The sequence below is a fragment of the Nelusetta ayraudi genome, unplaced genomic scaffold (genome assembly GCF_046127955.1).
Source record: "Nelusetta ayraudi isolate G7.1 ecotype Tasmania unplaced genomic scaffold, CSIRO-AGI_Nayr_v1 ptg000127l, whole genome shotgun sequence".
In the NCBI taxonomy this organism is placed as follows: domain Eukaryota; kingdom Metazoa; phylum Chordata; class Actinopteri; order Tetraodontiformes; family Monacanthidae; genus Nelusetta; species Nelusetta ayraudi.
Genome location: NW_027466177.1, coordinates 1016275 through 1041051, shown reverse-complemented (window position 1 = coordinate 1041051; position 24777 = coordinate 1016275). Strand labels below are relative to the sequence as shown.

The 24777-nt window shown below is 48.3% G+C and overlaps 4 protein-coding genes and 1 long non-coding RNA gene across 8 annotated transcripts in view; 2 read left to right on the top strand and 3 right to left on the bottom strand.

The window, feature by feature from the left end:
• Positions 1 to 1515, top strand: part of sulf1 (sulfatase 1) — a 37483-nt gene extending 35968 nt beyond the window's left edge. For 2 of the 4 annotated variants that reach the window (XM_076050278.1, XM_076050277.1), the window contains one exon: positions 371 to 1515. In XM_076050278.1, the coding sequence (XP_075906393.1) occupies positions 371 to 1314 (944 nt within the window). In that variant the 3' untranslated portion in view covers positions 1315 to 1515. The remainder of the gene's footprint in view (positions 1 to 370) is intronic. The other 2 variants (XM_076050279.1, XM_076050280.1) reach the window with 1 other exon arrangement.
• LOC142904291 (uncharacterized) lies at positions 1493 to 2414 on the bottom strand. Its single transcript, XR_012929373.1, has 2 exons — positions 2264 to 2414; positions 1493 to 2233 (listed from the first exon to the last, which is right to left on the bottom strand). It is a non-coding gene; the product is annotated as an uncharacterized LOC142904291 (long non-coding RNA).
• Positions 2415 to 7178: 4764 nt separating this feature from the next.
• sbspon (somatomedin B and thrombospondin type 1 domain containing) lies at positions 7179 to 11597 on the top strand. Its single transcript, XM_076050352.1, has 5 exons — positions 7179 to 7771; positions 8850 to 9044; positions 9137 to 9215; positions 9869 to 10045; positions 10570 to 11597. The coding sequence occupies exons 1-5, from the start codon at positions 7543 to 7545 to the stop codon at positions 10685 to 10687; spliced, it is 798 nt and encodes a 265-aa protein (XP_075906467.1). The 5' UTR covers positions 7179 to 7542; the 3' UTR covers positions 10688 to 11597.
• On the bottom strand, positions 11469 to 15457 carry terf1 (telomeric repeat binding factor (NIMA-interacting) 1). Its single transcript, XM_076050351.1, has 10 exons — positions 15212 to 15457; positions 14618 to 14713; positions 14394 to 14521; positions 14222 to 14308; positions 13662 to 13811; positions 13024 to 13133; positions 12897 to 12923; positions 12686 to 12789; positions 12496 to 12563; positions 11469 to 12377 (listed from the first exon to the last, which is right to left on the bottom strand). Exons 1-10 carry the CDS (start codon positions 15393 to 15395, stop codon positions 12216 to 12218), a joined length of 1116 nt encoding a protein of 371 aa, XP_075906466.1. The 5' UTR covers positions 15396 to 15457; the 3' UTR covers positions 11469 to 12215.
• A 2126-nt stretch (positions 15458 to 17583) lies between these two features.
• kcnb2b (potassium voltage-gated channel subfamily B member 2b) overlaps positions 17584 to 24777 on the bottom strand; it is a 66931-nt gene continuing 59737 nt past the window's right edge. Inside the window, exon 3 of the mRNA XM_076050397.1 lies at positions 17584 to 22102. Within this exon, the coding sequence (XP_075906512.1) occupies positions 20225 to 22102 (1878 nt within the window). The 3' untranslated portion in view covers positions 17584 to 20224. The remainder of the gene's footprint in view (positions 22103 to 24777) is intronic.

Sequence of the window (24777 nt, the reverse complement as noted above, 5' to 3'; positions counted from 1 at the left end):
ACGCAGTCCTGCCACATTACCAGCTGCACTATAAAAAAAAAAAAAAAATCCTCCTGTGCAGCTCAGCACTAGAGTGGAGGATGAAACTGTTCTAGTCTGTTCAGCCTTTCTTTTCAATTTCCTAAGGCCGCATGTCTTTTGCGCAACTCACGGCTTGAGCTTAGTGTGGATTGCAGCGTGTGCCTAAATTGCCTAATGCAGCTTTCAAAATGTGCTACTGCGAATGTGCTGTGATGCCTTGTCGGACAGGCCCAGAGAGCTGGTGGTTGGGGGGGGGGGGCTGGCCATTACTGCATGTAAGAAGTATAAAATCCATTTTTTCTTACCTTCAAGATGTTAATTTTTCTCTCTTCTTGCTTCTTCCGCGCAGCGCTCAGCCCATGTGGGACGGACGACAGGGTTAAGCTGCCCAACCTGACGGACGAGGAGGTGAACTGGCAGGGCCTGGAGGATCTGTACAGCATTAACGAGAGCCTTTACCAATGCAGGCGCGACTTCAGCCCCGGCCCGGACGACCGGGCCAACTTCCGGAAGGATGTAGATAAAATGTTTGCACTGCAACGCGTTCTGAACAGACACAATGGAAGCCGCCAGCTGGACGACTCCACCCTGCCAGAGCTGGGCTCTGGGGCCGGGGGCGGGGACCTCGCAGAGGGCAGCGGAGAAGAACCGGCCCCCGGAGGCCCCATCTGGTCGCCGTGGGCCGGAGACGCTCGCCTCGCCGCCGCCCCCGCCCCCAGCAGACCGCCGGCGGAGGAAGGGGAACTCGAAACTGTTGACAACGACCTCCCAGGGCCGGTGACGGCCCCACCGCCGCCGCCGCCGCCGGAGCCCAGAGGGGACGGCCCGGTCCTGCAGAGCCGCCTGTGGGCGCAGCTGGAGGAGGTGGAGGGCGAGATGTACAGCGGCAACGGCCTGATGGAGCTGGAGACGCGGCACGACGCCGTGCTGCGCACCCACAACAGCCTGCAGGGGTCGGGCCGCGGCCCCGGCGGGGAGGCCGGGCCCTGGGGCCTCAGCCTGGTTCTGGAGGTGGACGACCAGGAGGAGGACATTTTCCAGGCCCAAGGCTACCTCCCAGTTTACCCGCGTGCGTCCAAGCCCAAAGCACCCGCCTCCACCACCACCAGGGTTCCACCCACCACCGCCGCCACCACCAGGGTTCCACCCACCACCGCCACCACAGCCACCACAGCAATCGCAGCCACCACACAGACTAGCAGCCCACAGGGTGCAGGTTCGACGCCGCCCCTCCCCCTGGACTTCGAGGGCAGCGGCCTCCCGCCGGTGCAGCCCTCCAATCGGACCCTCTGAGGCAGACGCGCCTCGACCCCGGACAGACAGAACCCTGGCGATCATGTGATCAGCTCGCCCAGAACAATGGGGGAGTGACACCTCCCTCCGCCAGCAAGAGTTGTATAATGACTATTAAAATTATTGTTTATTTTTTTACAGTTTCCTACGTTTATTAGTAAAACAGTGTTAATTTGAGTTGTTGTTTTTTTTTTGTTTTTTTTAAATACTGTAAATATTTTAGAGAGAAAAAATGCCTTAATGCAGCTAATTTATCTATTGGGGATGGAACACGGTGAACTCCACACGGATGACGCCATGATGTTTTTTTTTTTAATGAGCTTTTAATGAATGAACAGGTGCAAGTGGTGAAACTGTTGCAGCCTGGGAGTTAACGGTAGTTGGATTTAGCTACACTCCAGTATTTAAGTCAAACCCAAACATAACTCCAATGTTGGACCCCAAATGCACTTTCTTCCTTCTTTGTGTGAAGACTTTCAGCCTCCACTGTACGTGTTTGCATTGCATTGTCGACTCAGATTTCAGCTCAGATCAGTGTTTATTCCCGCTGAATACTTTCTATTGGCCCTGCATCTGACAGCTAAGAGCACAAGAGCTCAATCAGTTTTCCAAATATGTGTTGTGCTTCTCTTCCTTTCTACCTTCACGCCATGTGAATGATATAGTCAGACCATCTGGACAATCACGAGGCCCTGTCAATCATCAACAAACACCACCTGCGTGATTCCCCGAGCTCTGCTTTTGTCAGTTTATCATCAACAACGGTTTCTTTTTTTTCAAGGGGGTGACTGTCTCAAAAATCACCAGCAAATGCACACGCTTGACAAGGGTGAAACGAGAACAATAGCTCACAGTGGATGTCTCTTTGGAATCGTTGCCAAATTCATGTGGTGCACAATCCATAGCAGTGGTCAACAACCTGTGGCTCCAGAGCAGAGCGTGTGCTTACTGTTTTCACATGTCATGCACGCAGCTGCGCCATTCTAAACGTCACGGTGAGAGCTGAATGTTTGCTACGTACCAGTTTATTCGGATACCTTTTTCCATCCAACGGATTTGTTCTGTTTTGAAAAATGAAATAAAGGACGCTTTTACAACTGAGAGAATCTTTCATCATTTTCATTATACAATTTTTTTCACCAAATTCTGTTGAACATGTTGAGGAAAACAGAAAAGGGAAAGGGAAAAAAATAATAATAAAACTTATAATAAATGGTCCAATGGCCAAAAGGTAAGATACATTGCAGAGATCACTTTTTTTTAAATTGAACAGGACAAATAGCTCAGAGGTTAAGAGCTCTGCTGGAAGTCCACAGGTCACCTCTGCAATAAGCAATAATTATTGGTTCAAGTCCTGCAACTGCCAATGATCACTTTGTGTGCAATGGCCAAAACAGAAGGACAAAGGCAGCAGAAAACTTGACTGCACCTCAGGACAAATATCTCAGAGGTTTCGAGACCTCAAAACCTGCCACCCCTAGTGGTAGAGACCGGTTGATTCATGCCAGTGAGCTTCTTATCCCACTACCTGAAGAAAAACTGTTCAAAACCTGCATCTTTAGCACCCCTAGTGGTAGAGACCAATGTGCTCTATGGCACAGATGTTCTTAACCACTAGGGGGTGCTAAAGATACAGCTTCTGACCAGTTCGTCAGTGGCTGGAGTGAAAGCTTACAGCAGGGGTCGCCAACTGCCGGAACTGCATCGTGTCAGCGGGCTGGATGTGGCCTGCGGGCCATAGTTTGGCGATGCCTGGCTTACAGGCACAGTGGAGTTGTTCTCCACCACTAGAGGTGCCAAAGGTTCTGACAAGCTCCTCAGCCTCTGACCTGGAAAGAAGAGAACAAATTAGCCAGTATCATACATCTCTTTGAAAGTCTTTCAATGATGGAAAGGAAGACTCCCAACCACAAAATACATATGGTAATTAAGTAGTTGTTCGGTTGTTAAGTAGTTAAAGCAAGAAAATCTACGAAAACTAAAGTCAACACAAGGGACTTGAGCGCTGAGGGGGCAGAAATGATTAGCGATGATGTCAGGCTCACCTCGTCCGGAGGAGAAACGGCCTTTGTTGCGTCCGCGCCGCTGGCGCCGCTCCAGGGCCCGCCCGGCCCACGGAGTCAATGCCGGAGTGTCGTCGTCACCCCTTCTGCGGAGACCAGCTATTGTCCGTAATTGCTCATAACTGAGAAGTCATCGTTAGTGGGACGTGCAAAACGTCACGTCTTTGTGCACGGACCACAAATACAGCACTGTCTCCCCAATTTGAACAGTCCTCCTTTCAAATCTATCACCACGTTCCTCACCTGGAGTCACCTCCTCGACGGCGCTCTGGCGACACGAGCCAAGTCAAACATCCAGCTCCTCGACTCTTCAAATAATGACTCACAGCGTGTGCATCACTGCCGGGGCGCACGATTCAGAACATTCTGAAAGGGTTCAGATGAACATGCACGTGGAGGTGACACGCGCACGCAGGCAGGCAGGCCGTGCCAGCGGACGCTCACACGTGGACGGAGGAAGCCGGCAGAGCGGCGAGCAGTAAATTCAGAGGACAGGGTGCAACAAAGGCCTCCATTCATGAGGCAGAGACTGACTGCACTCCCAACACACAGAAACAATCCCAGAGTAATTAGTGGACGAACCCACTGCAGCGCTCAAAACTATTTCTATTATTCACGGTTGAAGTGTTCTGAACACAATTTCTGCAACTTCCTCGACGGATGTGCGAGATTTGAACGGCCCCGAATTAGCCCCGCTCTGCGGTATTGATTTTTCAAGCGAAGCGCTCCGCAATGATTATTCGCCCTATCAAAGATTGCTGGGAATAAATGTGTTTAGCATTTTGTTTGTTTGTTTGTTTGTTTGTTTGATTGAGACTCAAGTGCTCTGACAGCTGGTTGCAAAATTTGGCAGAGGCGTCTGCGTCCTTTGTCACATCACAAAGGGTCGATTCTTGGAGCGGCGTGTTTTGGTATGTCAGTAAACTTCCAGCTTTAAAACTGTTTGCTCAAAGCCGTTATCGTCGCGGGAAGTGACATCACCGGTGCTGCACCTTGACAATGCGTCGCAAGAAAAAAAAAAAAAAAAACAAACACCCGGTGAATTCTAGGTTTTGAAACCATAGCAACTGGGGTGAGAGGCTCACACGGAGGCATTCCTCACATAGGCGAGACGCCGCTAAGATTCCCCAGAATTGCCGTCGTCTCTGGGAAAAGACCGGACGTGTGATGCAGCGGCACGTAAATAAAAAAACGGTCTCCAACTTGAGGGAGTTTCTCATAATTTCTCTGCGAGAGTGGACGCCACAAAACAGACGGGTATCGCCGTCTCAAAGCTCGGCCTTGGAACAACGGCTTGAAAATCCAGTGCTGGAGGAAATGTGATTGCCTTTGACAAGTGCACAGTGAGGGCAGGAGGTCCGGGGTCGGGGGCCTGTCGGTTGTAAAACACACACGCTTTGATGTCCGCCCTCAAACTCGCCGGAGCCACAAGCAAAGCGATGCAGCTGCTGCGTCTCGGATCAGCGGGCACATCACCTCGGCCACGGAGAGGCAACGCGGGCGCGTGTTAGTTTGATTTCGCAGCATCAATCAACCGGCCGGAGTCACACTTAACGTGACGTCCACCACGGGAAAGGACTTAACGTATCTATTTTTTTTTTTTGCTAAGGGAGTAACTCCATTTCTCTCCTTCGCAGTTCTAATGTACTCAACATGCCACCACTTATGAGGTCATCCTGGGTTCAGCGGCCGCAAACCTAAACAGACACCGTCTCAGGCGCATGCTAGTCAGTGATGCTTCTGATATAGTGGAGATGAATGTTATTACTGTTGCTTGACCTGCCTGCTAATGTCGACATGGAGTATCAAAGGACTCGCTCAGACTCCCCCCCTGCGCTCTGAAAGCTGTTTTTCCAAGCAGGATCTTTTCTTTTCTTTTTTTTTTCCATTTCCAGCAATCAAAACACAACAAATGGAAAACGGCATCGCAGCTCATTTTCCAGTTTTCGCTCTCTTGCTTTCAAAACAAACACCCATCGGCTGACACAAACGGGCCGGAAACGCGCGATGAGAAGAAACACCCTCAGTCTCTGTGGCACCTCAAGAAAACATAACAAAGAAATATTCTGCTGGTGTCTAATGTCAACAGCGGCATAAACTCACAAGGGCTTCATACTTTAGTCAAAGTTTCCATTTGATCTCGACAGCTACAGCCTCACTGTCAAGAAACAGCAGCCCACCCTGATTCGCAGCCACTAAACATGTTGATCTTACTGCTTTGAATAAGTGACGAAAGCCAAAGCATTCGCGTTTCAATGGTGCAAGCAAACCTGCCAGAGGCTGATGATTAAAACGAGATTACTTTCAGTTTTTGTCAGGATCCTCTGGTCTACCTGGCTGGATGAAATAATCCAAAGCCAGTCCACATTAACTAATGGCTCAGCTGATTCCCCTCTGTACGTAACGCCTGTTCTAAAGCCCCTTTTTGGCCACCTGTGACTCTTCTGTTCTTTGTCGTCGGGCTGCGCTTGCTGCTTACTACGACAGGGGAAGCGACCATCAGGAACGCGGGAGGTCCTGGCTCAGTTTATTTAACCACGGCGACAAATGTCGCGCAGTAAAAGCTTCGTCTTGTCAAATTATTCAGATTTATTTCACGCATCCATCTTGGAAAGAGCCCATGGAAAATGTTTTCAAAGGAAGGGCCCTCCAAGTGAAAAAAAGAAAAAAAGAAAAAGAAAATGGAAAAATTGCAAAGTCGAGCTTGAGGTGCAGCAATCGCTGCTTTAAAATGCCTGAACGGAGCCAGAGAGCAACAGCTTGAGTCTCTGTACCGGCGCCAGAGTTGACACTCGACACGGTGGAGAGAGTGAAGCCAAAGAAAGTGTCCTTTCTCAAGAAGGAAAGCCTTGACTGTCGTTCTTTGTTGTACTTTAAATGCCACCCAGTTCGAATGAAACCGTTCCACTGTCGCAGCCTCGCGAGTCACTTCCTGCCTTTGCCAAAAACCAAAAAAAGATGCTGATTGGTACCTGCTACCTGAACGCAACACCCCCCCCTCCATCTGATCCAGCCAACCACCTGTTCAAACTGCTGTCCTCTAGTGGGCGCTATAGATCCATGTCCACCAAAACAACCTGCTTCAATAACAGCTTTCCTCCCATTGTCATCAAGTCTCTGAACTCCACTCACCTGTGAAGTCTTTACTGCTGGTTGTACTGTCAGTGTAAACCCGACCTGCATTTCCTGTTGCATTTCTATCTGTATTTGCACGCTCCCTAATAAATGAACTGAACTGAAATTGAATTGAAAAATTATTTAGATTGGAGCTTTTTTTTTCCGCCAGGTTGCTTGGCGAGGTCGCCGGGTTTAGGGCTTAACGTCGTAACTCACGAGTCTCACGTGCGGCAGTTTTCTGTTACTTGTTCGATTGTTCTGAGCCACAATAGCAAAAAAAAAAAAAAAGTAAAAGAACGAGGGAGAAAAAAAAACAGAGTAGGGAGAACCAGAGGGTGGCTTTACAACGCTCAGCGGGCCCCCTGGCACAATCGCCTGGAGGCCTGCCAACGTGCTCGCATTCCTCCCTTTTCTTCTCCCCCCCCCCAGCCCTGAGTTTTCTGGGGTGGCAGGGGACGGCTGGGCATGACTGGCAGATCAGGGTCAGACGAATTGGGCAGGAGAAAGGAAGGAGGGGAGAACAAGCAAGGCCCTGACAATAGCACAGGTGAGAAAGGCAAAAAAGAGAAGCAGAGGGAGGGAGGGAGGGAGGGAGGGGGCAGAACCCCCAGCCATGCCCCTCCTCCTCTCCTCCCTTCCTCCACTCCACTACCCACAGTGTCTCCTCCTCCCTGTGCGCTCGCTCCGTGCTTCAGGGAGACGGACGGAGGGACCATCTCTGAGCGACAGAGTGCCATTCCGGACCGAGGACGCAGTGGGAGTGTGAGCCCATTCAGAATGGGGGGCTCCGCATTCTAAAGCCGGCTTGTGGATAGGAGAGGGCCGGGAAAACGGGAGCAGGAATTCCAGCTCGCAGATCCGAGGTCTCGGCTTTGGCTTTGGAGATTCCAAACTGACCCACGGTCACCGAGATGACAGATGTGGAGTAGAATCGCGGTGGGGCGAGGGGGATTATAAGGAAACATCTGAAGGCAAACCCCAGGGAGCTCCACCTCCTCCTCTTTCTCCTCCACCTCCTGGGAGTCTCGCGGGGCCTAACGCCTCCGCGATGGGACCCTCAGCCGAGTCCACCCGCCGCCTCCTGCTGCTGCTGCTGATGTCTCTGAGCGGCGTCCGGCCGGTGTCGGGGGGCTGCGCGGGAAAGTGCTGCCGAGGCCGAGAGCTGAGCTGCTCCGCCACCGACTGGAGGATGGACCGCGTGTACGGGACGTGCTACTGCGACGTGGGCTGCGTCACCACCCAGGACTGCTGCTTCGACTACTTCACAGAGTGTCCAGGTGAGCCGCTGCCAGGGTGCTGCAAGTTTCGCCCCCACCCACGCGCACGCCTTCGGTACACGACGGCGGGAGGGGAGATAACCTCTAGCACGAGATAACCTAAACCTTAATGATCTGTCTATAGGACAGGACACATAAACACCATGGATACTTGGCTGCTTATCGCACATCTTCATCATGGTCCAACATGCGCGCTGTCCTGACTGTCCTCTCTCCTCTCCCAACCTGCGCTCAGTCTGTAAACAGTTGCCAAACCTAACCTGGTTTCAGCAGACTGGCCCACATAACGGAATTAGTGCAAATATTTGAAGAATGCTACTCCGTCAATCACCCGGTGCAATTACAGGTCCGGTCAGACGAGCCGAGCGGACCTAATGTGCTGTACGGGCCAGCGGTGGCTGAAATCTGCGCGCCCATTGGGCCCCGACATCAAAGCCCTGGGCATCAAAAGCCAGGGGAGCGGGCGCGGGGCTGAATGGGCCCGGCGCGCCGCTCCTTAAGACCACTTGTGGCCGAGCAGGAAGCACAAATTCGACAAGTCACAATCAATGCTCCGTTGATCTTTAGTTATTTCCTGAATATTTAACTCCATTACACGGTTTCAAATGGCAAATTAGGGCCGTCTGCGAGGCCTCGCCGTCCGCCTCCCAGAACCTACTGGGACTATTAGTTCCGGCACGTCTGGAGTTTGCAGACCGCTGAAGGCGACCTGTGAGCAACTCCTTTGTCACGGCGTGTGGACGCTTGCCAGTGGTGTGCAACACAGCGAGATTTGGTATCGATCAGATACCAAAAAAAATACAGGGCCACGATATTGCAAAATCTGAATGAATTTTGATTCAATTCAAGTCTTTTTTTGTGATTTCTGGCCCCTGTGGGTTATGACCCAATTCAAACCTGGACAGAATTTGCCCAGTGCAGTTAAAAAGAAAATATTTATGCTGTGAATAAGTATTTCCTTTTGCGTCTTGGTGGGAAAATGTGAATGTGTTTGTGAGCCCTGTCGAGGAAGAATTTCTGTCACCATCTGGGACAGACAATGAAGTATTCTATTCTGTTCCATTCTTGCATCCTCCAGCTCATGACTGCGCTGTGGGCGAGTGGAGCTTCTGGAGCGGCTGCGCCGAACCCTGCCAGCCGTCGGTGAGGGTGCGCGTCCGGCAGATCGAGCGGCAGCCCAGTCACAGCGGCGAGCGCTGCCCCGGCCTGAAGGAGCAGAGCGGCTGCAGGGAGTACCGAGACCGCCGGGGGGAACCCTGCGGCCATCACACGGGTACCAAACCCATGAAGACGCCTGGCTTTTTTCATTAGCAAATGTTCCAAACTTTTGCAACTGCCAGACAATTTTTTTTCTTCCCATTTCAGGTCCTGCGCTCATCACCAGCATGGAGTTTGCCAAGGGGAGGCCCAAGCACGACCACTACGGCAACCCCCTCAACCCCGGGTACGTCTCAGTCTGCCCACCAACCTCCTGCTATCTTACAAGTTGAAAAGTTCACGCAAAGCGTGCATCTAGAGGCCAGCTGAGACAGCGGCGCTGCACCATGCAGCCCGAGCCCGGGTTCAAAAAAAAGAAAAGAAAAGAAGATAACCTTTTTAATCCATCTACACGAGCTCCCCCCCCCCGTTGGCTGTTTGCTCACCTGGACGTCTGTCTACAGACCATTATGTTCAGCAAAAAGCCGGGACTGCCCACGTCCCTTTGAAATCAAACACTCGGCACTGTAATAATAAGGACCGTCACACGCATGAAAGGGACGTGCACAGAGGTTTCAGGTGACAGCGTGCCAGTTAGTGTGCACACACAGCCTGCGGGGACTCAGGGCCACCGCCGCGTCATGAATGCAAGTCATCCAAAATCACACCTGTGGATTCTAGGAGTAGTCAAGTCCAAACACTATGCAAACATTACTTAACTTTTTGCAAGGGGGCTGTGAACAGGGGGCTAATTATGCAGCTTTCTATCTAAAATCAATCTCTCAATAAGACCCTCAATACAAATGTCACTCAAAATGAAGTCGTCACCCACCCCCCCGTGACTGTTTTGATGCACCACCGCTGTTATTTCATTAAGCATGTGACCCGTATGACCCGCAGCTTCTGCATGGAATTTGCGCTGGAGTCGCGGACGCCCCACTGCACGGTGGAGAACCGGCCGCACACGCACTGGATGCGCTACATCGCAGAGGGCTTCAGGGTGTGTGTGGCGTGCGAGCCCCCCGCCATGAGGAACAACAGCGGCAGCTGCCAAGGAGACGGCCAGGAGTCAGACAAGTATGAAGTTAGGAACCTCCTGCCGGCGGAGGTGGTTTAATGTTGCTGGTGTTTTGTTCAGGTACCGAACCTGAAACGCTATCCTACATCTGCTTTGGCCTACTGCCAGCCAAAATGTGATTTTGAGCCCATCCAGTTTGAAACCCGGATGGCTCTTTTGTAGTGTGAACAGTCACAAATCACAAGAAATCCACATTTTTTGCAAAACGGATTGAGAGCACCTTCAGGAGGTGGTCTCAATCGCATTTGGACAGATGCGTCTCAGTGTGAACAGCTCCAAACACACCGGTGGAGCAGATTGAGGAGGAATCTGATTTGAATCAGATTCGCCTGCAGTCTGAACGCAGCCTTAATGTTGAGTTTGTTTTGTTCAGGTACCAAACCTGGAACGCTATCCTACATCTACTTTGGCCTACTGCCAGCCAAAAATCCAATTTTGATGGGGAGGAGGTGGCCTCACCTCACCCTCTGGCTCACTTTGCATCCGTCAGCGCCGACAGACCGTAACTGCGACTGTCTTGCAGGGGGACCTTGCTTCAGTGGCAGGCGGTGGGGAATCAGCGGTGCAGCGGAACGTGGAAAATGATCAAGAGGAGCCGGCGGTGCGACTGTCCGCCGCAACACAGCTTCGTCTTCATCTGAGCACGACGCTGACAAGCCACTGCTGAGCAGGTCCGATGCCTCCAGTTTAGCGGGCATTTAAAAAGGACTTTAAGGCAGGCGTCACCCTAAGGAAAAGAAAAATGCATACGCCTTTTTACTTATTTATGTATTCACACAGAGTCGCAGAGTTTTCACATCACTTGTGATGAGCGCAATGTTCTCTGAGGAGGAGCTGCAGTTTAGCGGTGCCGTGAAAGCGATATGATGTGTTCTGCAGCAGCGCACCAGATGATCTCAGATGACTCAAAGCCTCGGCGGCCTTTAAATGTGGATGAGGTGTTCATTATCTGAAAAACAATAGTTGTAAAGCCATTACAGGTGATTTATTTGTCGGAATTCTATAGATAAATGTGGCAATCGAATGGAAAATATAAAAATATTTGTCCTGACACGCCCATTAAAAAGCCCAATGTGTAACATTGACAGGGATCCTTGACTCTAAATTGAGATGTATTAGGTCTCTAAAAATAAGTGTTACTATTCTGAGTATAAATTTATATTTTCGTTTAAAATCTTAACAATATATTTGGAAAGTGTATTTCCTGCAGGGTGGCTCATTCAACCATCTAACATGAATGCAATTCTCTTTTTAAGCTATTCAAAGTTCCAATGTTTCTTTTGCTTGCAATTTGCCACTTTACCACTAGATGTCACTGAATCCTACTTAACGCACTGAGCTTTTAAATACTGAATACATTCATGCTAGAGCAACTTGGACAGTATTTCATCCGTTTGGTACACACAGTTGGCTTGCTTTCAAAAACTATTTTATTGGAAACCACCTGGTATTGATCTTTGTAACAATGAACCAAATATTCAAAAACAAACAAACAAACAAACAAAAAACATTCCAAAACAATTTCAGATTAATAAACATGAAGTGACCTCAGTGGTTCAGTTCCCAGCAGAGCTGCCGTCTTTCAGTCCATGTTCCTGTTCAGGCTCTCCAGCTTCCTCCATCATCCAAAGACAAGCAAACCAGAATACTGGCAAATCCAAACTGTCCATTAACTCGAGCAAAAATGGCTTTTGGTTTGTCCTCCCTAAATGCTCCTTGTGATAAACTTGTCTGAGGTTCCGTCCGCCTTTGCCCCTAAGTTGTTATCGTGTGATCTGTTACGGGGGCCCCCTCGAACCAAAACGCAGGCAAAGCAATTCCAAGTTCTTCCTGATGTGAAGCAAATGGCCCAGGCCACTGATATGATGCATGAGAGTGCCCCCTGGTGGCTTGTTCCTTCCCTTGACTACTACTACTGCTACTAGTAACAGGTGCCAAAGCAAACCTTCAATAAGTCAGAAATTTATTATTTTCATATTAACATTTTGTACACTATCACCGGTGATAGAAGGCTACACATACATAGACATTTACCATATGCTGAGTGCCCTCTCGTGGAAATTTCTAGAATTCAAAATTAGAACAGCAGCAATATTTACAACAAAATGAATTTCTGGCTGAAGGCTGTTGGACTCCTACATGAAACAACTTAAAGAACATTCTTACTCTTCAGCTGGCTGAACATGCCTTCGACATGGTCCTCCAGCGGTCTTTCAGCATGGTGCCAGTGCGACCTTCAAAGTCATAATCCAGTAAAATGCGGGACCACTTCCCGACGCCGTGCTGACTCACGCCCTCCTTGAGATACTCGTCCAGCTCCAGGGTCCACCTCTGGAGGAGCAGAAATGTGACTTTTCAGAGGTTTGCCGACTCGAAACACACAAAGGGCGACGGACGCTCGGTGCCCCTCGCACTACAATTAATAAACCGTCTCATCCGTTTGACTTGCCTGCCTTTTTCTCTCCCTCTTTATGAAGCCGCTTTTGTTTTCGCTGGCCTCCATCGGCGACTTCTTCACTGTGATAATCCGAGATAATTCCAGAAGAATTCAGCATAGTTGAGCGGTTTCTCCACGCACAGGTAGCTTACTTTGTGTTCTGCACTGCTGTGTGTACACATGCACACGTATGCATGCTCACCGTTCTGTGGGAGTCTTCTGAGAGGGACACAAAGCTTCTTGTGCGACCGCGACTCGCGTCTCCAGAATTCCTGAATGGTCGTTGACAGGAGTTTATGTTTTGCCCTGTGGGAGCGAGAAACCCTGTGATTTACTGCTTTGCGCCCAACCATCTGCTCGCTAATGGCTATTAAGAAAAAGCACGACAAGCATAAAGTTTGTTTTCTACTGACCTTGAGCATTGTTTCTCCACCTTTTCTCTGTCAAAACACAAGAGTGTTGCACTGTGATATTCAGGAGAAACGGAGCGATGCACGCCATTCATTCCGAGATGTATTAAAGAAGTTATTTCCGACTTACTCTGTTTTTTGTGTCGACGTGTTGTCCGGTTCTGACAGGAGGCTGTCGTGCATGGAGGAGCTCTCCAGAGCCTCGCTGTTCTCTGATGACTTCAACATGTCTGTGGCTGCCTGATGGATCGGAGGCGGATTAAAACATGCAGAAATAATTGTCTTTGACAAAACAATTGCCCTTCATGTCTTAAGTAGTGAGGGGCACCAAACTTGAGGCCCGTCAAAGGAGCATTTTACACTCTCACCTTGGTCAACAGCGTTTATGTAAATCACTCTTGAAAGGTTCATGAATAAGCGAGTTTGTAAGACCCTGAGGAGGTGGCGGCCGAATGCAGAAGTTTGCCCTTTCAAAGTAAATTTAGATGACAGATTGTCTATTAACTTTGACTGATGATGTCATATGGGCACCTTCGGCCGGTCAGTGCACCATTAAACTCAAGGACAGGGGGCAGGACTGAGCACCCTGGCATGATTTGAACAAGATTTAACGTGTGGAAAAACACTTCAAAAGTCCCATTTTGAAGTAACTTCAGGATCTATTATTTTGTGTCCCAAAGTGCACTCGCAAACTTGTCAAATGACCAAATGAGAACTCAAACAAGTGAGGTGAGGTGAGGTGAGGTGAGGTGAGTCGGGGTTGTGTACCTTGATAAGGTAGTCAGAGGGATTCCTTTGCAAGTAGGCATCAACATAACTTTGCACCGCCTCCAACAGGCGACTGAAGCTGAAGCTCATCAGGAGCGGGTGGTAGGTGTCGCCCTTTTTCACGACGGTGGTCAGCTTGACGCTCAAGCCCTGTCGGAAAAAGGCCAAGTCAGTTGAAAACTCCACGACCACCACATGACCTTGCAATGATGCAACTAGGAGTGTTACCAATTAATTGATTAAATTAAATTAGTTGCAATTAATTTAACTTTTTTTTAACACAGGGTTTTTTGTTAAACGGTGTGGTGTACACCTGTATACCTAGAACAAGTTACTTTTAAACAACTTTATCAAAAAAGAAAGAAAAAAAAAGTTGAAATGTGACCCATTAGTTGGGGTGTTTTTACTGTTCTCTAATGTAAAAACGGGGTCACATTGGACCCTCAACATTATTTAAGTGTTGTGTTCCTTACACATTTCTCATTGTGAAATTTAGGTTCTCAGGAAAAATCGATAATACAACAAATGATGCGACAAAAACCCATGTTTATGCCGCTGACCTCTGGGAATAGCTGTTCCTTCCTGAGCCACTTCAGGGCCGAGCGGGCCAAGACGCTGTCGCCTTTCTCCAGACACACAGCCACGGCCTGCAGCGGACGGAACAACAGGGGACGTTGGATGGAAAACAATGCTGATGTCTGAGACTTAGAAGCTCTTTGTCTCCTCTCTCACCTGGACAAGCAAGAGGACGGTAATGTCGTCAGACAATTTATCATCGGCCACGGTACTCTTTAGATCCAACCATAATTTAGCAGCCGACATCAGGGGCATCACAGAGCTGTCCTCGTCATATTGAACATCTGGGGAAAGCAAAGCACATTAGAACAGTGACGAAGGTAGAAGAGCACTTGGATGGGATACTCCAGTGAATAAAGCTGCTGACTGTGACGGATTACCCATTTGTTTCCCACGCAGGACTCTGGTGAGGAAGGCAACGATGAGGATTTTCTTGGAGTAGAGTTCTCCTTTCAAAGCGGGGCTCTGAGAGAAGACTGGAACAGCGGAGATGTTGAGGCGTCATGGTTCGAGATGGATTCAAACGCTTTTACACCGGCGATGTCGATTAACGAAGGGATTGTTGTTCCATTTTTGTACCGTTTTTCATTTTGATTTACGACATTCAATTTAAGTTGACGCAACAGCGCGATTCACGTCACCATTATGACTCGGGAACCTTTATGTTTATGTATTGCTTTTGGATTCAGTCGTAGCAATGGATTTGCTTTCGACCTTATTTCTGTTTCAGTCCATTGAGGGAAACTATTAAAGACTTGAAAGGGCTCCGAAATCTCAAGGACAACACTTGAATGTTACGTTTATTTGGGCGAGTATCACTTCCAACACACCCCAAAATAACTTCGTAGGCATTTTTGACTCGCTAGTAGTTAGTCGTAGTTTCGTCGCTATTTATTTATTTATTTCAGGAATACGTCCTATTCCGACAATGGGTTGTTTGGGTATCTAACATTAACGTGTAAAGTGTGTCTTACCCTCGAACGCCGATAGGGTTTGATCAAATTCATCCAGTTTTCCTTCTTTGAAACAACGGCAGAGACTCACAAAAAGAAAGTCCACGTTCCATCGAGTAACTACCGTTGAAACCTGATAAAAACTGACACCCTCGTCCATATCTGCACCATCAACGGCATCCCCGCACTTAAACTCGGGTTCCATTACAATACTCTCACGTTCCCTGCTCCTTGTTGTTTGGAGTTTTTTTTTTTGTCGGAAACTAACAGCCGGAAGCGATTTGATATCCGCGCGCTTTTATCGTCAATCGGAGTGATGGCCAGCAGCGTCCTCTGGTGGCTCGGTGGAATAACTACAGCGTTTCAGACTCTATAGAATGACATAAATTATTGAGCGCAAGACTGATTTGATTAATACTACTCTCGTTTTATGCATGTTTAAAAAAAAGTATTAAGTCAAAAGCTTAGCTTTTGTCATTGAAACTACGTAATCATTTTCAAAAGGCAGGAGAAAAAGCCACTCACACATGAAAAACCTGACATACAATTCCCCTCTTCTGTAATGCCGCTGGTGTTCAGAATTAGTACTGTAGTGCAACACACAACCGAAATGTGGAGATTAATTGCATTTCTCTCCAGTCATTTTTCAGCCTGTCAGAGTATTTATTGAGTGTCGCACTTATATGGACAGGAAAATCAGTAATTCATATCTATATTTTGCAAAGGAAAAATCAATTTTAATCAAATCTTTGTGTTAAACTATTTACATTTGTTTCACATTATATAATGATTTATATTTGTAGAATAAATAGAAAAAGACGTGACTCAAAGCAGCTTGTTTGTGCCAGGGAAAAACACCAGTGAGCAGACATGAGTTCTATTCACATTTATTTGTTATTCTGCATATGCTAATAGACGTAATGGGGAACAATGCTCTACAGAAGAAATGTTGACATACATGTACCATAACAAAGAGTTCAGTGGTCACATAATTGTTCGGACTACTACATGCATACAAAGATGCTGCTTTGTACAGAATCCCTCTGTAGCTCAGAATGTGGCTAATGACGATGCTCTTCAAATCTAAACAAAGATTACATGAAAAAAAAAATGTAAGAGGCAGAGTACACACGTGAATAAGAAGAAATGGTGCATTATGCATTTTGGGGAGAGGGGTTTGTAAGCACACATGAGTAACACAAACAACATCCATTCTCTCAGAGAAAATAAAGACACATCCTTTCCAGTCTGTACAGCACAAAAAGATGGAAATGCCTTTGTGAGACAGTGAGACAAAGCACAGTCCATTTGCTGTCAGCCCACAGAATTAATTTCAGTACCCACACAAACATCACTCCAAGGGAATATACAGTCCCTGATCAATCCCGACCGCATGTTTCTCTATCCTACCTGTCAAAATGAAGGATTACTCGAGGCTAACGCGGAGACATTGTCTCAGTAAACAAGGGGATGGAGGAGAGAATGTTAAATTATAGCTAACAGGTACAGAAGGGGCGAGACTTTGATGTTGGATCTCGGAATTAAATAATGGTGGGCATAGAGTATGTACAGAGGCAAACGGAAATATGGTTCTTGTTGGTGAGGATGCCATATCATCTCATTTATGTGTGAAGAAACTGGATGAAACGAGAGCACCAGGTTTGCGTTCACTTTTCCCCAGTGGCCACTTGTGGTGTTACATCGAAATTTTCAACCGGAATATTCCAAAATAACAGTAGTTGATGCAAATAATTGTGACTCTTCTGATATACATTTTTGACATATTGCTAAAATCTATCGTATATGTAAAAGTTTGCTTCGGCAAAGGGAAGGGATTTGAAATCCTTGCAAAGTCACTGCATGATAAAGTCTAGTGGCACAGTCGAATTTTGCAAGGTGGACGTTCAAGTGCATCTGAAACCAATAAAACATTTGTATTTTGGTGCACCAGCAAGGGAATTCCCATCATCCCCACATTTAAAAATCAAGTTTGTTCTTATTTTGCGTTGTTCAAGTTACTTGTCCTAGTCCTGGCTTTGACTGCCCGCCATTGAGCCTATTATGCTGGAGGGGTTGGAGCACTTAATGGCGACAGCGTCAGGAGCAAACACGTGCGTCGCCTTGGTGACAGGGACCTTTTCCTGCCCATCGGTGGTCAGGTAGATTTTCCTTTCCTTCCTATTTTACAGCTGTTTTCCCTTTTAAGTCCCTCTGTGCTCCTTCCTGCCTCATGGAGGATTGAGGAAGGGGGGGGGGGGGGAGTGTGGTAGACAGGTTACCCTAGAGGAAGGAGCAACATCTGCGGCTCCTTCACTCCAGGAGCCAAGACATCGATGTGGATTTGACAACATCACCTTTGGGAAAGAAACTGAAAAGAAAAGTACAGAAGCAGCATTAGCTGTCAAAAGGAACAACGAGAGAAGCTAACCAATTGGAACATCAGAGAGTCATAGAAAACCTGAGAACTCAATAACATTACTTGTATCTATTACATAAAGACCTGATTTCTCCTATAAAATTAGATTTTTTTTTTCTGTACAGTGCTATGAACAAAGCAAAATGACTTGCTGCCTTCTCATAAACAGCGGCGTTATGAAAAGGCACGCATCATTTTTAACCACCGTATGGCAATTGTAGTCGTGCTCCGTTTTGGTTTTTAGAAAAAATAGAATCATTTTTAAAGTTAATCCACAAAAAAACATAAATCCTTTGTGTGTGGCCACTGAAATTAGATTATTTCAATACAGACTTTTTTTTTTTAAATGCAAATTTAACAGCAATATAAAAGGCCAAAAGTGGTCAAATTTGGATCCCCATTTTTAAACATAGTTCAATTTTTGAGCTTCATGGATACTTGGCATGAACGTGCCCGACAGCATGTGCCAGCCATGTAACATGAAAAGGCAAATTTGCATTGTCAAGAGAGACTCTGGTCGTTGTAATACTGTTTTGCCTCATATTAAAGATAGAACATTTGAAAAATACAAGTTATTTCTGCCTGTACACTTACAAATCCCATAGACAGAAAATAAAGTGCCACAATTCTTGGCCTGCATAGATTGCAGTTTGCGGTATTGCACATTCCACACCTTTCTGCGAGAACAAACAAAGACAAAAGATCACAATAAGACGGGAAGAAAGACAAAGAATACCAAAAAAACAAAAAAACAAAACAAAACAGAAAACGCTGTAGCGTTCTGGTTTGTGTGGCTTCCACAAACGCACTACGAGCACACGCTGCCAAGTGTCAAAGAATAAATAAGGATTCCAGCAATTAAATTGGAATTGAAGGCAACAGACAATAAATATTTTCAGTCAGTGTAAAACAAAGACAGTGAGAAAAAAAAAAAGATTTACATTAAAATAAAACTCCTTTGGGTTTAAGTTTGACTGAAAACAGTTTTGTTCACAAAGAAAACAAAAAAACCCCACACAATAAATAGCAGTCCAAGACACTACAGATATACAAAAAAAATCCTTAAATGTAGTCAGCAGGATCGGATAAACTTGCAGTAGTTTGGAACAACCCTAACAAAGACATTGGGATGCTGGCAACAGGTATAATGATCATGATGCAGGTAAACGAACCATAAGAAAAATCCCAAAATAAAAGCACGTAGAAACTACCGTCAGAATATATGTGTTTACTGTATATGTCATTTTGCAGCCGTGATAGATGAAAGCTTGTCAGTGTGCTTGATTTGGTCCATTGGAAAGACAAGTTATATTTTCTGTCATTGTCGTCTGACCATTTTGAATTGCCATAATAATAGAAAAGAAGAATATATATCATGTGTTTTAATGATCAGGTCTAACTGTGCTGAATTAATAGTCTGAAGTTTATTTTTTGAAATCTCACCTACTGGTAGAATTCTTCTACAACCAATCTAAGCCTACTCATTTCATATCTTTTATAGTTTATATTTCTATATAATATCTCTATGTTTGTATCTAAAAATCAGAGAGTAAATAATATTTACTTTGCGATTTGGATAGAGTCAAACGTCTGAACAAGGAATTAAAACAAACCTCGTCCAAACCTCTGACACTGTATTATACATATTTTCAGCGCCTGTCCTTACTGGTAATAGATATATTTGGCAACAGCGGATGTTTATTTTTTTTATTTTTTTGAAAGCAACCGAGGTGTGTTTGTCCCTTTTCGCCCACCACAGACTGAATATTGATGCTCAAAATGAAAGTTCAACAGCTGTGATGGGAACCAAAAAGCAACGATATGCCAACGTTAGTTTCTGACACCGTTTCTCTTTTTTTTCCCGTTTCTCACACACACACACACACGCACACACAAAAAAAAACAAAAAAACAAAAAAAAACATTACAGGGTCATCATTGGGGACATTTTGCATTTCCATAAAAGTTAATGATATGTTTTGCTTTGTATTTTTTTTTGTTGTTGTTGTTGAATAATAAGTCGCTACGATGCAACAGCCAGTCTGAGGGCTTTCGCTTGAACACCCCGCCCCTTTTCACATTAGAAATATGTGTAAGTTCCTCAGTAGTTTACCCCCCCCCCCTCCCCCATCCCCCATCCCTCTCTGTTGCTTTCCTGTGCATTGCCATTGCCTTGGATGTCCTGTTATTTACAGTGGAGCGCTTTCAGCAAACTAAGCACCGTAAAATAGCCGTCTGTCTTTTCTTTTTTTTAAATACATGCTCTTTACAGTTCAGTCCATCTGCGTGTCTTCCCTTCCTCTGCTAGAAAACAAGGGGTGGCAGGGGGCTCGTCGTTATGTACAATGGGGAGGACCAAAAGTGTTTTTTTTTGCAAGTGTAAAGTGTGTTTCTCCTGCTCGCTCCTCACCAAGCCCGCCGCCTGTCCTTGAAGTCCTTCCCGAGTCTGTGTGAAGCCTTCGTCCTTCTCCGCAACGCACAACGACACAAGTAAAAAAAGGGACTTGTCATGCCATGCAAAAGATAGTACCACTTGTCTTTTCCTCCTCGCACTCCCCGGCTGAGCTCGCTGCGCCTCCGCCTCCGCCGCCCCTCCTCTCCTCAGCTCCTCTCTTGCAGTCACATGCTGGTTTCGCACGTCGGGGACAAGCTGCCGTCGCCCGGCAGCAGGCGGATGTCGGGCGTGAATATGTGGTTCTCCACCTTGTGTCCGCTTTGGTTGCTGTCGGCCGCGGCGCCCTCGGCCGCGCCCTGGGTGCAGTTCTGCGCGGCCGTCTTAGGCGAGGTGGGAGCGCCCGCGCCGCCCTCCGAGGACGGGTCCTCGTCGCCCGGCGGGGTGTCCACCACCAGGCCCTTGGGCGACTGCGGGCAGGCCTCCTCCTGCTCCGTGATGGGGATGAGCGGAGACGTCTCGCCCTCGGGCGAGTCGTCCTCCAGGATGCTGGAGCTGATGTCGCCCGGCGAGGTCGTGCTGGGCGGCGTCAGCGGGCCCTCGGCGCCCGCTTTGAGGAAGTCGTCGGGCAGGTTTTTTATTTTGAGCGGCGAGTTGTTCCTCCGCAGGGCGGCCTGGATGTTCTCCACGGCGCTGGCGAAGCTCTCCCCTTCCTCCGCCGGGTTGCCGTGCTCCTGGAGGACCTCCTTCAGGGTGGAGCTGTGGTCGTCGCTCAGCCGCCTGGGGTCCAGGTCGGGCGGCGCCCCGGGGTGCCCGGCCGGACACGGCTGGGCGTCGGGTTGCGCGCCGTCTGCCGAGCAGCCGGCAAAGTCGGCTGGCGCGGAGGGCCCGACCTCCTTCATCTCCAGCGTCACTCCCTCTCTCAAGCCGAAGTCGGGGCTGTGAGATTTCCTGGGCGAGGCCGGGCCCGTCATGGTAGTGCTCAGCGTGCTCATGGAGCTCATGGTGTTGAGGTTGGTGAAGGACTGGGACCTGGTCATCTGGTTGTACATCTCCTCCAGCTTCTGCACGTTGAGGTGCTGCGGGGTCCCGCTGGTCCTCTGGGGGCTCCCGGTGGTGGTGATGGTGATGTGGTGCGGGGAGCTCTGGAGCAGGGACTCCGGGTTCCTTTTATCCGGGGACCTCAGGTTGAGCTCGGAGCTGGAGTGCCTGGTTGAGCCGCCCCAGCGTCCCGGCGTCAGGTGGTTGTCCAGAGACGTCTTCTCCTGTCCCTTCTCCACCACCACGTCCATCAGCTCCATGCTGCGAGCAAACGCGTCCTTCAGATTCATCGACACGATGCTGCCGTTCCTCTTGGCCCTCTCCAGCGCCTCCCTCCTCTTGATGGCCTTCTCCTGCCTCTTCTGCTCCTTGTAGAACTCAGAGAAGTTGTTGACGATGATGGGGATGGGGAGCGCGATGACCAGCACGCCTGCGATGCAGCAGAGTCCGCCGACAATCTTCCCGAGTAAAGTCTGAGGGTAGATGTCGCCGTATCCCACCGTGGTCATCGTGATGGTTGCCCACCAGAAGGAGGCGGGGATACTGGTGAACTTGGTGGCGTCTTCGTCCTTCTCGGCAAAGAAGACCAAGCTGGAGAAAATCATGATGCCCATGGCGAGGAATAAAATGAGCAGCCCCAGTTCGTTGTAGCTCCTTCTCAAGGTGAAGCCGAGCGACTGGAGCCCGGTGGAGTGCCTGGCCAGCTTCAGGATCCTCAATATCCTCATGATCCTGAAGATCTGCACCACGCGCCGCACATTCTGGAACTGCAGCACGCTCTTGTTGGACTCGGTGAGGAAGATGGTGACGTAGTACGGGAGGATGGCCAGCAGGTCGATGACGTTCAGCGGGCCCTTGAAGAACTTCCACTTGTTGGGGGAGGAGAGGAAGCGCAGGAGGTACTCCATGGTGAACCAGGCGATGCACACGGCCTCCACGTGGGCCAGCTGGGGGTTGTCGTTGGCGTTGCCGAACTCGTCGAAGACCTGCAGCTCTGGCAGGGTGTTGAGCGACAGCGCGATGGTGGAGAGGACGATGAACAGGATGGAGATGATGGCCAGAATCTGGAACGGAGCACAGAAACAGGAGCAAATGTTACCAGAAATCCAGCTTATCGATTGATACGAATATGAAAAGACTTGAAGAAATGGTGCACAAAAATGATGTTTTGTGTCCAGGATGTGGTGTTTTTTTCTGTTATTCTATACTGCATGACAACCAAAGATACGCAGTGCATGATACTGTTTCTTTCAGCCACCAGAGCCTCCATGAACGCCTGCATTTTCAATTTTGGGAAGAGAATAAATTGCAAGTGTGCAGTTTACAACTTCCCCGCTTTTAAAACTCGCAATGTGCCATTGGCGTGTCGGATATATGGGTCTCATCAGAGCACTGCGGGGAAGGAGGACAGCCGTGGCGATGATAAGAGATGATGAGAAAACTGAAGGGAAGCTACAGAGTGAAAACTTTATGTTGGAATGGATGCAGAGTTGATTGTTAAATGAGGAGATTTATGGGGGGAATAACCGGGCCAGGCATCTGTTTTGGAAAGCCTGTGTGTGTGTGTGTGTGTGTGTGTGTGTGTGTGTGTGTGTGTGTGTGTGTGTGTGTGTGTGTGCGCGCACGCTTGTGTCTTTAAAGTAGTGGGTGGGAGTGACTGAGAGAAAGATGGAGAGACCTCCAAGAGATATCACTACGGATGAAATTTTGGCACGCTAAAACTAACACTCACACTTCACAAACCAAGGCCTGCAACCGACTGATACCTGCTGTTCATCCCGACGAAGTTTCCGATAACAACACAACGCTTTGTTAACCTTTTACTCAGCGTCCGGGAGAGCTTCCCGAATAAAGCAGAGCAAGGCCGCATCTCATCTTCACTGCTTTATCTCCCCCCATCCCTCCTTAGCAGTCTTTCTCCAACAAATGACAGTTTCAAATCCCCCTTTTTAAGATTCATTGACTTGAAAGGGCGGGGGGGGGGGGGGGGGGGGGGGGGTTGGGGGCGGGTGAGGATGGCACCCTGGCCATCTGGCCCCGTGGAGCACCATAAAAACCATATAACTCAGGCCTTCTCTTGGGTGCTTCCCCTGGATCGCTTCATATTTTGCATCCGACGACAACAGTGAGCGACTGTTCCCTGGCTGCGCCAGTCTCTGCATGCCCATCATGGCAGCGGTGCCGAGAGGCACGTCATTGCAAAAGGAGGCGTGTCCTCGTGAAGAGTGTGCCGGGCAGGCGACCAAAGTTGTGCAGTGCTGTCTAGACTGAGGGAGGAAGACTTCAGAGCTGCCAAAAATGGGGAGAACGTACACAAAACACGAAGTGCGAGAACATCATCGTCTCTCTTTACCTTCACCTGTTGCCTACAAACATGAACGCAAGTCGACTCCAATTCCATGCCTGGGAAACAAAAAAAAAATTGCATGCTTTTGTGTGAAATCCTCCGTGGCAGGACTAATATAAAACCTATTAAAATCTAATGAGCAAAAATTGAAGAGTCTCAGTCAAGACCTGGGGAAGGAGGCACGCAGCATACTGATCAAAGAGTGCTTTGCACACAGCACACCGATTAGACTACGTACACTTACAGGGTGCAGTCTTGCCTGATTTAATGTCACGTATCAGGGAACATTATGCATGGAAGTGGTTCAAGGATTTTGGCGAAAGTGAACGGCGTTATCCTTGATTTATGTACCGCTGCCTGCAGCGACCGTCCGAAAACAGAGAAATGCAAGGAAAGTAAAGTGTGGCTGCTGTGACTCAGGAGAGCAGGAAGCGCTGATGAGTTTGCGGACTAAACCTATTAGCTGTTCAGGCGAACTGAGCTGGATCACCTCCACGGCCACACGGCCAGTGGAACTTTTCCATTTGCTCTTTCCCACTGGCTGCTGACGGAGGTGCAAGGCATGACGCATTGGATCTTGGCCTTCTGGTTGATGACGCTCAAGCTGGCATTGTTCCACCAACGCCTTGAGAAGGAAGTTCAAGTAAAAATAAAATAAAAGGGGAACAGGTGATGACGATTGTTTAATACTTCACCTTCGTTTGATACCTTCCCACAATCCCATGCACCCCCCCCCCCCCCACACACACACACCTCGGACCGCGTCAGCGAATGCCGGCGGAGTGTGAGGATGAGTAATCCCGAGGTGGCTTGCATTAACCCGCTGTAATTGAGTGGGAGTAGTTAAGAAGATCAATTACATGGACTCAGGCGACTTTGGCCCCGTTATTGTACGAGCCGCGGCATTAAGCGTAGCAACAAATGGCCTGAGTGACGGATTAAAAAAAAAAAGGAGGGGGTGTAAAAAATGGAAAAAATGGAACCCCCCCCCCCCCCGCGACCCTGAGGTGACCGGGAGAGGAGGGACAGGAAATGAGACGGTGCAATGTCACCGCACTGGTCAGATCTTTTAAATCTCCGCCCTTCGAACCCCAGAGGTAAAAATAGCTTTGGATTAAAATGTCATCGGGAACCCGGTCGTTTTACTACACTGATCGATACGGTGTGCCGGCCAGGCTGCTCTGTGATTCAGCACCGCCCCGACACTGACACACTGGAGAGCTACTGGATTATTGCTTTGGCGGAAGCAGCTCAAATTGTGAAAAAAAAAAAGAAATTTAGACTGAAAATTGAAACAGCTGGTGACGATTCTGGAGATGTGTTGGCCCAAAAAAAGCTGCTTCTGATGATCCTATGTCCTGCTCTTGTCACCGCTTCACCTACTTTGACCTG

Bases quoted from the DNA above. Each gene is read 5' to 3' on its own strand.
- sbspon (XM_076050352.1), top strand. From the start codon at position 7,543: ATGGGACCCTCAGCCGAGTCCACCCGCCGCCTCCTGCTGCTGCTGCTG. The intron at 9,045-9,136 runs GTACCAAACCCA...TTCCCATTTCAG, and splicing joins ACCCTGCGGCCATCACACGG to GTCCTGCGCTCATCACCAGC. The intron at 10,046-10,569 runs GTATGAAGTTAG...ACTGTCTTGCAG, and splicing joins GACGGCCAGGAGTCAGACAA to GGGGACCTTGCTTCAGTGGC.
- terf1 (XM_076050351.1), bottom strand. From the start codon at position 15,395: ATGGAACCCGAGTTTAAGTGCGGGGATGCCGTTGATGGTGCAGATATG. The intron at 12,564-12,685 runs GTGAGCATGCAT...GGATTATCACAG, and splicing joins CAGAAGACTCCCACAGAACG to TGAAGAAGTCGCCGATGGAG. The intron at 12,378-12,495 runs GCAAGTCAAACG...CTGCTCCTCCAG, and splicing joins AGAGGGAGAGAAAAAGGCAG to AGGTGGACCCTGGAGCTGGA.